The sequence below is a fragment of the Petaurus breviceps genome, unplaced genomic scaffold (genome assembly GCF_028583685.1).
Source record: "Petaurus breviceps papuanus isolate PSGF00001 unplaced genomic scaffold, PetGlider_PUasm1.0 90574, whole genome shotgun sequence".
NCBI lineage: Eukaryota > Metazoa > Chordata > Mammalia > Diprotodontia > Petauridae > Petaurus > Petaurus breviceps.
This window is the reverse complement of record NW_027187277.1, coordinates 1,593,231-1,606,574: the sequence shown is the minus strand read 5'-3', so window position 1 is coordinate 1,606,574 and position 13,344 is coordinate 1,593,231. Positions and strand designations below refer to the sequence as shown.

General features: G+C 38.1%; 1 protein-coding gene across 1 annotated transcript in view; it reads left to right on the top strand.

Moving 5' to 3' along the window:
• The window catches only part of PHEX (phosphate regulating endopeptidase X-linked), a 303,310-nt gene that overhangs the window by 132,661 nt on the left and 157,305 nt on the right, over positions 1–13,344 (top strand). Inside the window, exon 11 of the mRNA XM_069063406.1 lies at positions 3,779–3,907. Coding sequence (XP_068919507.1) covers positions 3,779–3,907 — 129 coding nt within the window. The remainder of the gene's footprint in view (positions 1–3,778; positions 3,908–13,344) is intronic.

Below are 13,344 nucleotides of genomic sequence, written 5' to 3'. Positions count from 1 at the left end.
AATAGAGACCAAAGAAAGGAGAATCCATTTAGTGGGTGATTTGAAGGATAAAACATCTCTTCATAGAAAAATGAATCCCTTTTTCAAATGATCTGCCAGATTTGCTCTTTTAAAGACATATAGTGAATCATATTTGGAATATGGGCAGCTAGGTAGAGAAGTGGATAGAGTGCTGGGCCTGGAGTCAGGAACTCATCTTCCAGAGTTTAATTCTGGCTTCAGACATTTATGGGCTGTGTGACTCTGGGCAAATCACTTAACTCTCTTTACCTCAATTTCCTCATCTGTAAAATGAGATGTAGAAGGAAATGGCAAACCACTCCAGTAGCTTTGCTAAGAAAAACCCAAATGTGGTCATGAAGAATCAGACATGACTGAAACAATTGAACAGCAACCAATTCAGTTTTCATTGTGAGGTAACTAAGGTGTATTACCACACCCATTAAGTGTGATATAGTGGAAAGATAAGGAGATAGAGTTTTAATTCAAGTGCTCACCCTGCCATTACCTCATTATGTGACCCTGAGCAAGTTCCTTGGTCTTTTTGGGCAGCAGTTTCCTCTCTTTGACATAAAGGTGCTGGATTAGATGACCTAGTCTAACACCCCATGATTCTTACCATGTCCACTAATGAACTTGAAGCTTAGAGAGTTCAGATCATTCTATTGGGTCAAAATAGTGTAGGATGAGGAAGATATTTTAGAAATTGCCTTTGCAATTTGCTGCTTTTCCTTATTATTATTTACGATGTGATTTTTGCTGTTTTTGCTGGTTTTCAATAGTATTGACCCAAAGTGAGAAACACAATTTCTGCTGAATCAGCTCAAAGTAAGAGACTGGAAATTCACACACACACACACACACACTTATATGTCTGTCTGTCAATCTATCTATCTATCTATCTGTATTTTGTGGGACAAACTTTCTCCCTGTCAAAGAAAAATGACCAAATTATGATTTTTGTTGTTCTGTCATTTTCTGTTGTGTCTTACACTTTGTAATCCCACTTGGGATTATCTTGGCAAAGATAGTAGAGTGATTTTTCATTTTCCTCTCCAACAAATTTTACAGAAGAGGAAACTGAGGCAAACGGGGTTAGGTGACTCGACAAGGGTCACACAGCTAGTTAAGTGTCAGGCTAGATTTGAACTCTAGATGAGTCTTCCTGATTCTTGACCAAGCATTGAGCCACCTAGCTCCCTATAGTGATGATAAGCTTCTAGAATGGCATTGTATACTCTTGTGGTCAATAAGTGGTCAGAAGATCTGTGTTCAAATCCTACATTTGATTCTGCCTCACTTTGTAACTATAGCATGTTATTTTACTTCCCAGGGCCTCAATTTACACATTTGCAAAGTAAGGATGATAACATTTCTATAATACTTGGTTCAGAGGTTTGTGGGGAAAGAACTTTATAAGTAAATCTTATTGTTCTATACTTCAGAAAGCACCTTGTGAACCTATAGAGTTCTTGGTAGCTATGATTATCATTGTTATGAATAATCCAGTATCCCAAGGTAAGGTATTACAAATATCGTTTTCATTTTTAGGGTGCTTTTCTTATATTGAACTAAAATCTGTTTCTCTATGACTTCCCCTCACTGGTCTTATTTCTGTCCTGTAGGACTGAGCAAAACAAGTGCAAGCCCTCCTCTGTATAGCAGTCTTTCAGATATTGGAAAACTTATTATTGTAGTCCCCTAAATCATCCCTTCTCTAGGCTAAACATTTCCAGTTCCTTCAGCCAGTCTTCATTAGTTTTGGTTTCTAGTCCCCTTACCATCAAAGGTTCAGAGGAAATAGAATGATAAATGATCATTTACTCCAACTCTGGCTTCATTCCAGTTCACCAATATCCCTTCTAAAGTGTGATACCTAGAAATGGACAGAAGCTGAAGGCTTACCAGGGCAAAGTATAGTGAGATTGCCACCTCCATTGGTCTGAGTACTATTCCTTTAGTAATGCAGCCTAAGACAACATTAGTTCTTTTGGCAGCCACACCACTTTGAACTCTTTGGACTCGAAGGTGAGGATTGTATCTGAGGAGTGAAGGTGACCTTGGACTTTAAGAAGCTGTGCCAGGGAAAGACTAATGTGGTAAGGTCCTAACAATCTGGAACACAATCCCAGATTGGACCAAGGGTAAATCATTGGATGCCTTCAAGCTGAACTAAGTATGGAAAGTCCTATCACCAAAAGGATGACCACCAGCTGATGCATTTTTTTTTTAAATTGAGACTTTTACAGTCATTCAAAAGTCATTAAGACTGGCTACAACAGAGGTATTCTGGAGTTGTGGCCTGCATCAGTTAGAGGCAGTGCTGTTGAGTTATTTCAGTCATGTTCAACTTTTCATGACCTCATTTAGGGGCAGTAACCACACCAAAAAAGCCATCCATCCTTAAAAATATAAGGTATACAATTGCATTAGCTTTTTTGGCTGCCATGTCACTCTGACAACTGGTATTAAGCATGTGTTGTTCAGTTGTGTCCAACTCTCTGTGACCCTATTTGTAGTTCTCTTGGCATAAATATTGGAATGTTTTGCCCTTTCCTTCTCCAGCTCATTTTACATATGTGGCACTCAGGCCAAGAAGATTAAGTGCCTTGTCCAAGGTCACATAGCTAGTGTCTGAGGTCACATTTGAACTCAGGTCTTCCTGACTTCAGGCCTTGTACCTTATCCACAGTGCCATCTAACTGCCCCATATTAAGCATTACTGTACTAAAATTTCTAGATCTTTTTTTCCCCATGAAATGCTTTCTAGTGATCTCTTCCCTATTCTGTTTTTATACTACACATACACAAAAGCCAAACAAAAAAACCAAACCAAAACCTCACTTGGTAGGACTTTATCATTACAGAATTTCAGTTCTTAGACCAAGAGCAGGTCTAGAAAAGCCCACTTTTCTAGTCTGCTGAGATATTTGGGCTTGATTCCAGTGTCTAATGTATTAGTTTATTCTTCCTAGTTTAGTTATATCTGAAGATTTGAAAGCATATCATCTATGCCATCGTTTAAGTAAGTGATAAAAATGTTGAACAGAACAGGGTGAAAGAAAAAACTCTTGTAGAAACTTTCACTGAGGTGGATAGAAATCCAGTAAGTATCACTTCTTGAAGCTAGTTAAATAATCAAGGTTTCTCTGTCTTCCAACTTACCTCTAACTTACTGGTAATGATGCCTGAATTCTATTTTTAAAAATTAAACAATTTGTTTAAAACTTTGCATTCTCTTAAAATGGTAATATGTTGGAAACGATAACATTTAAAGTCTTATTTATCATTTATGTAGCAGTGTGAATTAATTTATGGAACCTTTTCTGAGAGTAGATTTTGGCAAAAGTTGGACAGAAGTGGAATGATCTGGGCAAAAAAGAGCAGTTGTTTATGTAAGGACAGAAAATGTGCAAACTTTGTAGAAGGATCGAAACAGTTAAAAAACAATTATATAGAATGATGGATAGATCGATTTAACTGATTAGAATAACATGGATGGATAGGGAGAACTGTGATATTAGTAGAGAGCACTTTTTTAAAGCTTCACTCTTAAAATGAGACAGGCCTTTTGTACTTGGAAGGAGACTTGAAGTATTTCTTGATCCTGAGGCATCTTTGAAAATACCAATGAAAAAGTCATGCCATTTAGCTATCTGCTAAGAGTTTCTTATATCTAGGAGATCCTGTGTTGTTCTTTTTTTTTTTTTGATGTGGCGGGTTGTGTTATTCTAATCTGTAGCTTTTTCAAAGGGACATCCATTTTTATATTCAACAGGTAATCCAAGGGACTACAATTTTGTTACCTCAGTGGGACAAATGTGTAAACTTCATTGAAAGTGCCCTTCCTTATGTTGCTGGAAAAATGTTTGTGGATGTTCACTTCCAAGAAGATAAGAAGGAAATGGTAAGCCCGGTCCTCTTGTGGAAGCACATTGAAAACCTTTCTTTTAGCTCTTCTTGAAATATTAAATAATATTCCACTGGTCTAAAAATGCTAGTTTTATATATTCTCTTCAGAAGCTGGTTAGATCTAGGAGAAAAGGCCTTTCTTAGGGGAAATAGATTAAGAATGGTAACCAAAATTTAGAACAAAGAATAACTCACTGTGAATATTGCCTTGCCTACCCAGGTGGGCTATGGACCCATCTGAAGGGTGATTTCCTCTTCTTAATTCTCTGAGGTGAATTTGCCCAAGGAAGTGTCCTAGATTCAATTCAAAGGGAAGTAAACACCCTCTTCTCTTATTCAGAGAAGATTCACTCTCTTTTTTCAGAAGAATTTCTCCATACTGATCTCTCAGAGGAGTGCCATCGATTTCTTGTAAGGAATAGTCCCAGAGAAATGGGATATTGACTTTGTTACTTAAAATTCTTTAATGCTAACCTCAAAACTCTATTTTAACATATTATGATATTTCTTTGTTCAAGATTACTATGAATGTTTACATCAAATCATCTTGGGGGAGAGAGGCCTGTTAGAGAACATGGGGAAATTATTCCATTTTGGACATCTCTCTTTTTCTAATCCAGAAATACCTTGAGTATTATATTAATATTAAATAAAATTGTTTCTGGCATACTTGTATCTAAAACTCAGAGTACAATCTTAATATTATTTTTCTTTGGCAGCTCTTCTGCTAATTTGAGACTTTTCGTCAATTTCTTCCTCCCAGCTGTTACAGTATTTAAATCCGAGGACAGCTTTGATTTGAAGAAGAAACTTATTACCTATGCATAGAAAATAAGCAACATAACTAGGATTGGGTTAAATTTAGAGGGAATAAAAAGAAACACTAAATCATATTTTACTGAGCCAAGCTTTGATTCCTGTGTTTCTTGCATGTGGAATCCAAGAATTAACTAAGTAGTGAAAAAGATATGGCTAATTCATAATCCATCATTTTCATTTACAAAATCATAGAATTTCAGGGCTAGAAGAAACCTTGAAATCCTCTAATCCATTCTTCTCAATTTAGAAATGAAGAGACTGAGGCCTAGAGAGATAAAGGGATTTGTCCACAGCTAATTGTTGGCACTGCTAAGACTAGAATTTAGATTTGCTGATTCCTGTATGAAACCCAAGTTGGACAGAAACACTCTAATACAGCAACAGGAATCAGAGAATTTGAGAGTTGCAACGTCCAAATCATACCCCAAAGAAAATCCTACTAATGGAAACTCATTAGGTGGTTATACAGCCTTTGCTTGAAGACCTCCAAGAAAGTGTCATCTACCACCTCTTAAGACAGTCCAGTCTACTTTTGGATGGCTCCAGTTTTTTAGGAAGCCTAAATTTATCTCTCTCTATTTTTTTTAAGCAATTGGGGTTAAGCATCTTGCTCAAGGTTACACGGCCAGTTATTTTTGGGTGTGGTGCTAAGTATCAGAGCCCGAATTTGATCCCAGGTCATCTCGACTCTGGGGCTGGTGCTCTTACTGTGCTACCTGGCCACCCCAAATTTATCTCTTAACTACCATCTATTTGGAAGTCAAGACATCACCGTCATGATGTCATTGGTCTTCTTCGAGAACAAAGGACAATCAATATTGCAACTAGTCCTATCCTCTGGGGTATCCTTCCTTTAAATATGTGAAGTTGGCTATTCTGTGTCTCTTCCCACTCTGCCTCTCCTCACAGTATGCCCTTCTTCAGCTTAATTCCTTCAACTAATCCTCAGTGACAGGGACTCAAGAGCTTTCACCATTCTGATTTGTAATCTGGGACACTCTACAGGTTGTCAGTGTAAGCAATGGTGCCTTCAACACAGACTCTAAGTGAGGTCTGACAAAGGCAGAGTACATTAATGTTATTCTTGGATATGATGTCTCTCTTAAGGCAGTCCATGGTTGCATTAACTTTTTTTCTGGCCACATGATATTACTGACTCATTGAAGTTGGAGTTCATGAAACCTCACTTTTCAGATTAACTGCTATCTACCTTTCCAATCTTGTATTTTGAAGTTGATTTTTTGAACTTAATTGTTAAGATTTCACATTTATTCTTGTGTTACTGATATGGCAGACAGAAACTACCATAACTAGAATCTAGGCTTTTGGTATTTTTGTTTTTGTTTTAGTGTTTCAAGTGATCTTAAATAAAATGCTCAGGATTTATTAGCTAGGGCAAAGGTGTAAAAATAACAGCCATTCTTTGGGAATTGATTTTTTTGAATTTAGGGTTGTTTTTTTTTCTTTCCTTTTTTTGGAGGAAGAGGAGATTTGTTTTGGTTCCCTCTCTGTGGACATGTGCCTAGGATCAAATTTTTCTGTCCTTTTAAATTCAGAATGGTTGATAGACCCACAAGTAGCAATTCAAACAAACAAATATATAATTTTTACCTGATGAAAAGAAAGAAAAAGAAAAAAAGCCTTATCTTATTATAGTCTGGATGTCCAAACTCAGGAGCCCATCGAGTTAAAATGATAATAAAGTCTTTACTAAATCTTTGTGAATCATACTTGGTAGTTTGGGAAGACTGAAGTGCACTGAAATATTACAAATTATTATAAAATAGACAAAATATTCTTTTTTCTATGTTTTCTGGATGTTACTCTCTTCACTATGCCTCATAATCTATGTTTAAAACCAAAGATTTCTTCCTTAAAAATAATCAACATGACAAATAATTCATTTCTATTTTGAGTATGTCAAAACAGTGTTTTGGCAAGATACCTGTTAGTGAATAGAAAAATTTATTAAATAATATTTAACAAATATAGTGTTATTTATTTATGGCATAAATATTTTATAACAAGTAAAAATTAATAAATATTTTTATTTGTTGTTTTTCAGTTGTATCAGTCATGACCCCATTTGGGTAAAGATACTGGAATGGTTTGCCATTTCCTTCTTTAACTCATTTTACATATGAGGAAACTCAGTCAGACAGGGTTAATTGGTTTACCCACGGTCAGGTAGCCAGTAAGTATCTGAGGCTAGATTTGAACTCAGGAAGATAAGTCTTCCCAACTCCAGGCCCAGCACTCTATCTACTGTGCCACCTGGCTGCCCTGAAACAAAAGATTTTAGAAAACATTAGATAGGGGGAGAAGGTATTGGCGTATCACACCTGTAGTGATAGCATCATGAATTCTGGAGCAATGGAAGAAACTAAGGAACATTAAAAATATAAAAAAAAATTTTAGCAAGAGCATCTTTGGAATCAGGAAGAGCTAGTTCAATGTCCACTCTGACAATTAGCTATGTTACCTCTAAGTAAATTACTTAACTCCTTGTGCTTCATGATACTTCTTAGAGTTTAAATAGTTTCAAGATATAGGGAGGTTGCAATTTGCCCTAGTGAAGGGATTCCCTGCACTAGGAGTCTCATTTGAAGGAAAAAAAAATCACATTTCCTTTCTGCATTTATGGGTCTTTGGCAGCAAGAATTAAATATCTAAGGTATTAATTATTAAAGACGTTTTTCTAAGTTACATGAAAATTCCTTCTGTGTCTTTGCCACATGTCAAGATTAGAGAGTGTCAGCTGACAGGTGGTACAGTGTGAAAGAGTGCTGGGCTGGAGCCTGGAAGACCTGAATTGAAATTCTACTTCAGATACTGACTAGCTTTGTGGACCCTGAGGAATCACATAATCTCTCTCTGCCTCTGTTTCCTCATCTGTAAAATGGGGACAATAATAGCACCTATATGATTATTGTAAGGATAAGTGAAATACCATAGGTTCTTATATAAATGCTAACCATAATTATTATTATACAATCTAAAATAAAACTTATTCCTGTAATATTTTCATACTTTTTGTCATTTTGGGGAGAGCATGGAGGCTGTATAAACAGTCACCTGTTCTTCTACATGAGTGGGCACAGTGAATCAAGCAGGGGCCCTGGGGTCAGGAAGCCCTGAGTTCAAATCCAGTCTCAGACACTTATTAGCTATGTAATCCTGGGCAAGTCACTTAACTCTGCTTGTCTCAATTTCCTCATCTGTAAAAAGAACTGGAGAAGGAAATGGCAGACTACTCCAGTATCTTTGCTAAGAAAATCCCAAATGGGGTCATGAAGAATTAGACAGGGGTGGGGAAAAAAAAGACAGAACAACCGCATCGGGATTATCAGCTTTAGATATGCCTAGGCAGTAGCCTCTCAAGCTTTCTGGCTTCTTACAGTTCCCACCCAGGAACTGCCTGGAGGCTCTGTTAATATTCTTTAAGAAACTACAATTAAATAAGAAACCATTAACTTGGACTACACTGATTTAGAATTCATGGTGTTTTGACTGGGGCAGGATGATGTATGCCTTTGTTCTCCCCCAGTAGAAAGGCTAAGCTAAGCCAATTAATAGTAAACTACTACCAGGCAGAGTGGCTTTTTTCCCTCTCTTAATTAAGTAGGTTAAACTTCAAGTACTACAGTTCTACATATTTGCAAATAATTGATTCAAAACAAATGAAAAATGTTTTATTTATTCTTTAAATTAGACCAGGTAAAATCTCAACCCTTCATTCAACAAGTGGCTTATGTTCAGTTAATTCAATTTATTACATTACTAGAAAATAGGGAGAGGTTTTAAAAAATTCTATAATTCAGGCTGTCTACAAATTATTCCTGAATTAATCATGGTTAGTAAGAAAAACTGAAAAAACAACTTAACAACAACAAAGTAAGATATTATTGTAATTATGACTTTATGGCCCCTGTGACGGCCTTATGGGTAACTCCTTTTCCTTTCTTGGATTTGGAAGCCTTGAATTTCAGTTTTGTTGTTGTTTCAGTTGTGTCTGACTCTTCAGTGACCCCATTTGAGGTTTTCTTATCAAAGATACTGTAGTGGTTTGCCATTTCTTTCTTTAGATAGGTTTAAAGACAAGGAAACTAAGTCAAACAGGGTTAGGTGACTTGCCCAGGGTCACATAGCTAGTAAGTGTCTGAGGCCAAATTTGAACTCAAGTCCTCTCGACTGCAGAGCTAAAGTTCTATCCACTGCACCACCTAGCTGCGCTGAGAGGGAGCTAGAACTATGCAGTATTTATGTGAATGTTATTGTTTCAGGGCTAGTGATTGAAAATTTTTTCAGTCCTGGTCAATTTTATATTTGAACAGCCTGGAGGAAGAGATAATATCCCTTGGCATTTAATCTTTTTGTTAAATCTATGTTATCAGGAAATTTTACCTTTATATGAAGAAAATCTCTCTTGTTAAATTTAAGCACATTTCAAAACTTTATTTAAGATCTTTGGAGATGGAAAATGTTTTATGTCCATCTTGATAATTCCTGAAGACAGTTATAATTAAATCTCGAATAATACAGATTCACCTAACTAGAGAGGTTCATTATCTGGACTGGAAGGTAGAGGTAGGGAAGAGTTGGTAAATAACTAGAGAGCAAATTGATAGGGATTTGGTTAAAAGAACAATTTCAAACAAATTCAAAGGTCAGATTTGAACTCAGGAAGATGAGTCTTTCTGACCCCAGACCTGCACTCCCTCCACTCCGCCACCTAGCTGCCCTAATTCTAATTATACTATTAATAAAACAATAGCTATTTTAGTGAAAACACATTGATGATTCCATAAAAATGGGAAAAAATTATTTTAAATTTAAAGAATCTTTCTTAGTAAATATTTTAATATGCTAATTTTTTTTCTTTAAAAAAATAGCACAGATACATGCTTCTTTCAAAAAGATCTCACTTTAGGGTTAAGATTCTGTTTGGGAGGGGCCTACAGTTAGATCAATACAATAAGTTAAATGTATTATACCCACAAATGTCAGGAAAGCAAATTGATATATTTTAGAAGGATTTTCAACAGAAATTGAAATTAAAATAGGAAAAGGGTTTTCTGCTTTAACCAAAATTTTTGAACACTTAGTTAATTGTGGTTTTGATGGGGGACTGGATCCCAATAGGTTCAGCAGGAATTATGATCTTATCTAAGACCAGAAAATCTGCAGTATCGTCTGGAAAGAACTCAAGGTCTCAGGCTTAATTGGAGTGAGAGTTGTAGAAGTTTATTGTTACGCTTCCATGAGAAGCGGGCAAGAGTCCTTTAGGGAACCTGCAAGTGAGAGGGGTACATGCTTTTTTACCTTTAAAGGGTAGGGCTGCCATTGTCAGGGCTGACCAGATGGGAGGGGCCTCAGTGCATAGACAAAGATCAGAGCTGACCAAGAGGAGCTTGTGAATAGATAGTTTAGATAAAATTTGGGCCAGGAGAAGGAGACAAAAGGCAAGGACAAAGGAGGGCGTGGGCCAGGCCTGAGAAGAAATGAAGAGATTAAGTAAGAACAAAAGGGGTCACAGGGTGTTGCCTAGGTTTCGAGTAGGATAGGGAGAAGGGGCAGAGCTCAAGGATGGGAAAGGACAAATTGCAGTTACAACTGAACAGACTGGTTTTACAAGTTGGTTTCACAAATTGATCTAGACCCCAGGTACCCCATCAGTTTCACTATATTAAATGATTCCTCAGTTCTTCCAGTAAATATTATACTCCCTTCAAATCCTTGCCTTCCATCATGGGCTCCTCTTTCAAAAACCTATAATAATTTCTGTGGGCTTTTTCAATTGGTAGCATTTGCATAATAGCTAGTATTTATGGATCACTTTAAGGTTTGCAAAAGTACTATCTCATTTTATCCTCATAACAACTTTGGGAGGCAGGTGCTATTACTAAGGAAAAAGCGGAGTCAGGCAGTGATTAGGTGACTTGTCCAGGGACACACAGCCAGTAAATTCTGAGGTAGGATATGAACTCAGGTTATTCTGATTCCAGGTTCCACACACTATATCCTCTGGGCTACTTAGCTGCCTTCAATGTCCTGTATGCTAGCTAAAATTTGGAGATCCAAACTGAGGCCTTAAAAAAAAGTTTACTTGGTAAATTTTGGATTAGAACATGTTAGAGTGAGAGAGGCCTTTGAGATAACCCCCATCTACCCTTTTACGATGAGAAAACTAAAGCCCCAAGCAGTGAAGTGATTTGGACCCTGGAACAATAGCTAGTTAGTGGTAGCCCGGATTTCCTGACTCCCAATCTGACTGTCTTCCCCTAAGCTACACTATTGGTCCGTCTTTATTGAATGCGCTTTTATTAGGGATGAATACATTTCCTGCTGCTTCCAGCAGGGCAATAAAACTAAACAAGAAAAACTGTATAATAACTTTGAGTTAGCCTAAATTTAAAGGAGATTGCAAATCGTCTAGCTTACTGCGCTAATGCCTCCTTCATTCTGTTTTCCCTTCGATTATGAGAAAAGATGTGGCTTTGAATCTCTTGTCCTGCTGCAGATGACCCGCAGTCTCTTCTTGGCCCCTTCCTTATGGCTCTGCATGCATGAGCAATGAGTCTCCTGCCAGAGCAGGTTTCTCCTTGTACCCCATGTAGCAGCTGTTGCAGAAAAACTAAGTGCCCACCTGGGTCCCATTTCAGTGGTGGAGTTTGAACTTGCAACCTCCAAGTACAAGGAGTTCACCTCATTAGGGCTGGAAGATAATTGAGTTGCAGTTCTGCCATCAATATCCTTTAAGTCGCCCTATTCCTTGGGATGCAGTTTGCCCCAGTTGTTGTCTGTCTGAGGGGTGGCTATAAAGCAATGAGTTGAATTCCGCAAGTCACATGTGAAAATCAGTTTTTATTACTTTATAGCTTCGACTATAAAGGCTATCCTTCATCTTTTGAAGATTCAAATCAATTCAGCAAATAGTTATTAAGGGCCTGCTATGGACGAAGCAGAGAGGCAGTCTAATGTACTGAACTAAGCTATCCAGAAAGACTTGAATTCAAGTCTAGTGCCTGATACATTGTTGCTGTGAGACCACAGGCAAGTCCCTTAACTTCTCAGAGGCTCCCACAACTCCCAAAGTCTGCAAGCTATCATCAAATGCCATTCTGAATGGGTAGGGGGACTTTCCATACTGAGAGTTCCCCACACTGATGAAATCACAGGTCCAGAACCTCTTTCCTTCCTTCCCCAAATGGGTAAGGCACTGTGCTCATTGTGGGGTATAAAAAGATAAAAAATGACACTGATTGACACAAGGGGCTTATATTCTAGTGGGAAGGAAGGGTATTCCAGATGTACAAGTAGGCATTATGGAAAGTAAGGTAAAGAAGAGATGGAAATTACTATAAGAGATCATTTTAAATTGTAAGGGATCAGGGGCAGCTAGGTGGTGCAGTGAATAGAGCCCTGGAGTCAGGAGGACCTGAGTTCAAATCTGACCTCTGACACTTGAGCTGTGTGACCTTGGGCAAGTCACTTAACCCCAATTGCCCTGCCTTCCCCCCTCTAAAAAAAATTGTAAGTGATGTGGGAAAGATGATGCTACCGACTGAGATTGCTATTTGTGTTATGGAGATGACTGGAAAGACAAAGGCATGAGCAATGCTTCTCTGTGTGTGAGACATCCCACAGAAAAAGGCTGCAGTCACCATATGTGACTCTGAGAAGATGTTGATGCTTAGTGACAATCACAGTCTTAGCTGCAGAAATCTCTCCCCCTCCAAGTACTGCACATCAGCTAAGTCTGTCTGCTGCATTGGTTTGCTGGGTGATTTGGTCTATAGACAGCTGTGAAACTTGTGAGACAGAAATCACATCTGACTTCTTGAGCTGTATCACGAACATCTCTTATAAGCAGTGGTGTTGTTGTTCAGACACGTCCAAGTCTTTGTGACCAGAGCATTCCATGGGGTTTTTTTGGCAAAGATACTGGGGTGATTTGTCATTTCCTTCTCCAGTGGATTAAGGCAAACAGAGATTGAGTAAGTGACTTTCCTTGGGTCACACAGCTAGTAAGTATCTGAGGCTGAATTTGAACTCAGCTCTTCCTGCCTCCAGACCCAGCACTCAATACACTGAGCCTCCCAATACCCTTCTAGCTAGCTCTAATTATTAGAAAGCTTTTCCTTACTTTAAGCCTACTTCCTCCTTGTTGCAATTTTTACCCAAAACTCCTAGTTCTTCCCTCTGGGGGAAATTTGTTGTTGTTTTACAGTTATGTCTGACTCTTTGTGACCCTATTTGGGGTTTTCTGGGTGAAGATACTGGAGTAGTTTGCAATTTTCTTCTCCAGATCATTTTAAAGATGAGGAAACTGGCCGTGTGACCCTGGGCAAGTCACTTAATCCCAACTGCCCTTCAAAAAGCAAAAAAAAAAAAAGATGAGGAAACTGAGGCAAACAGGGTTAAGTGACTTGCTCTGGGTCACACAGCTACTAAGTGTCAGAGGCTGGATTTGAACTCAAGTCTTTCTGAGTCCAGGCCCAGTGCTCTCCCCAATGAGCCACCTGTCTCCAGCTTTCCTACTTAGTATTAAATGATAGGACAGGGTCCATAACAACTGGGTACTAGACTGCATCCAGGCTACCAGCATTCAAG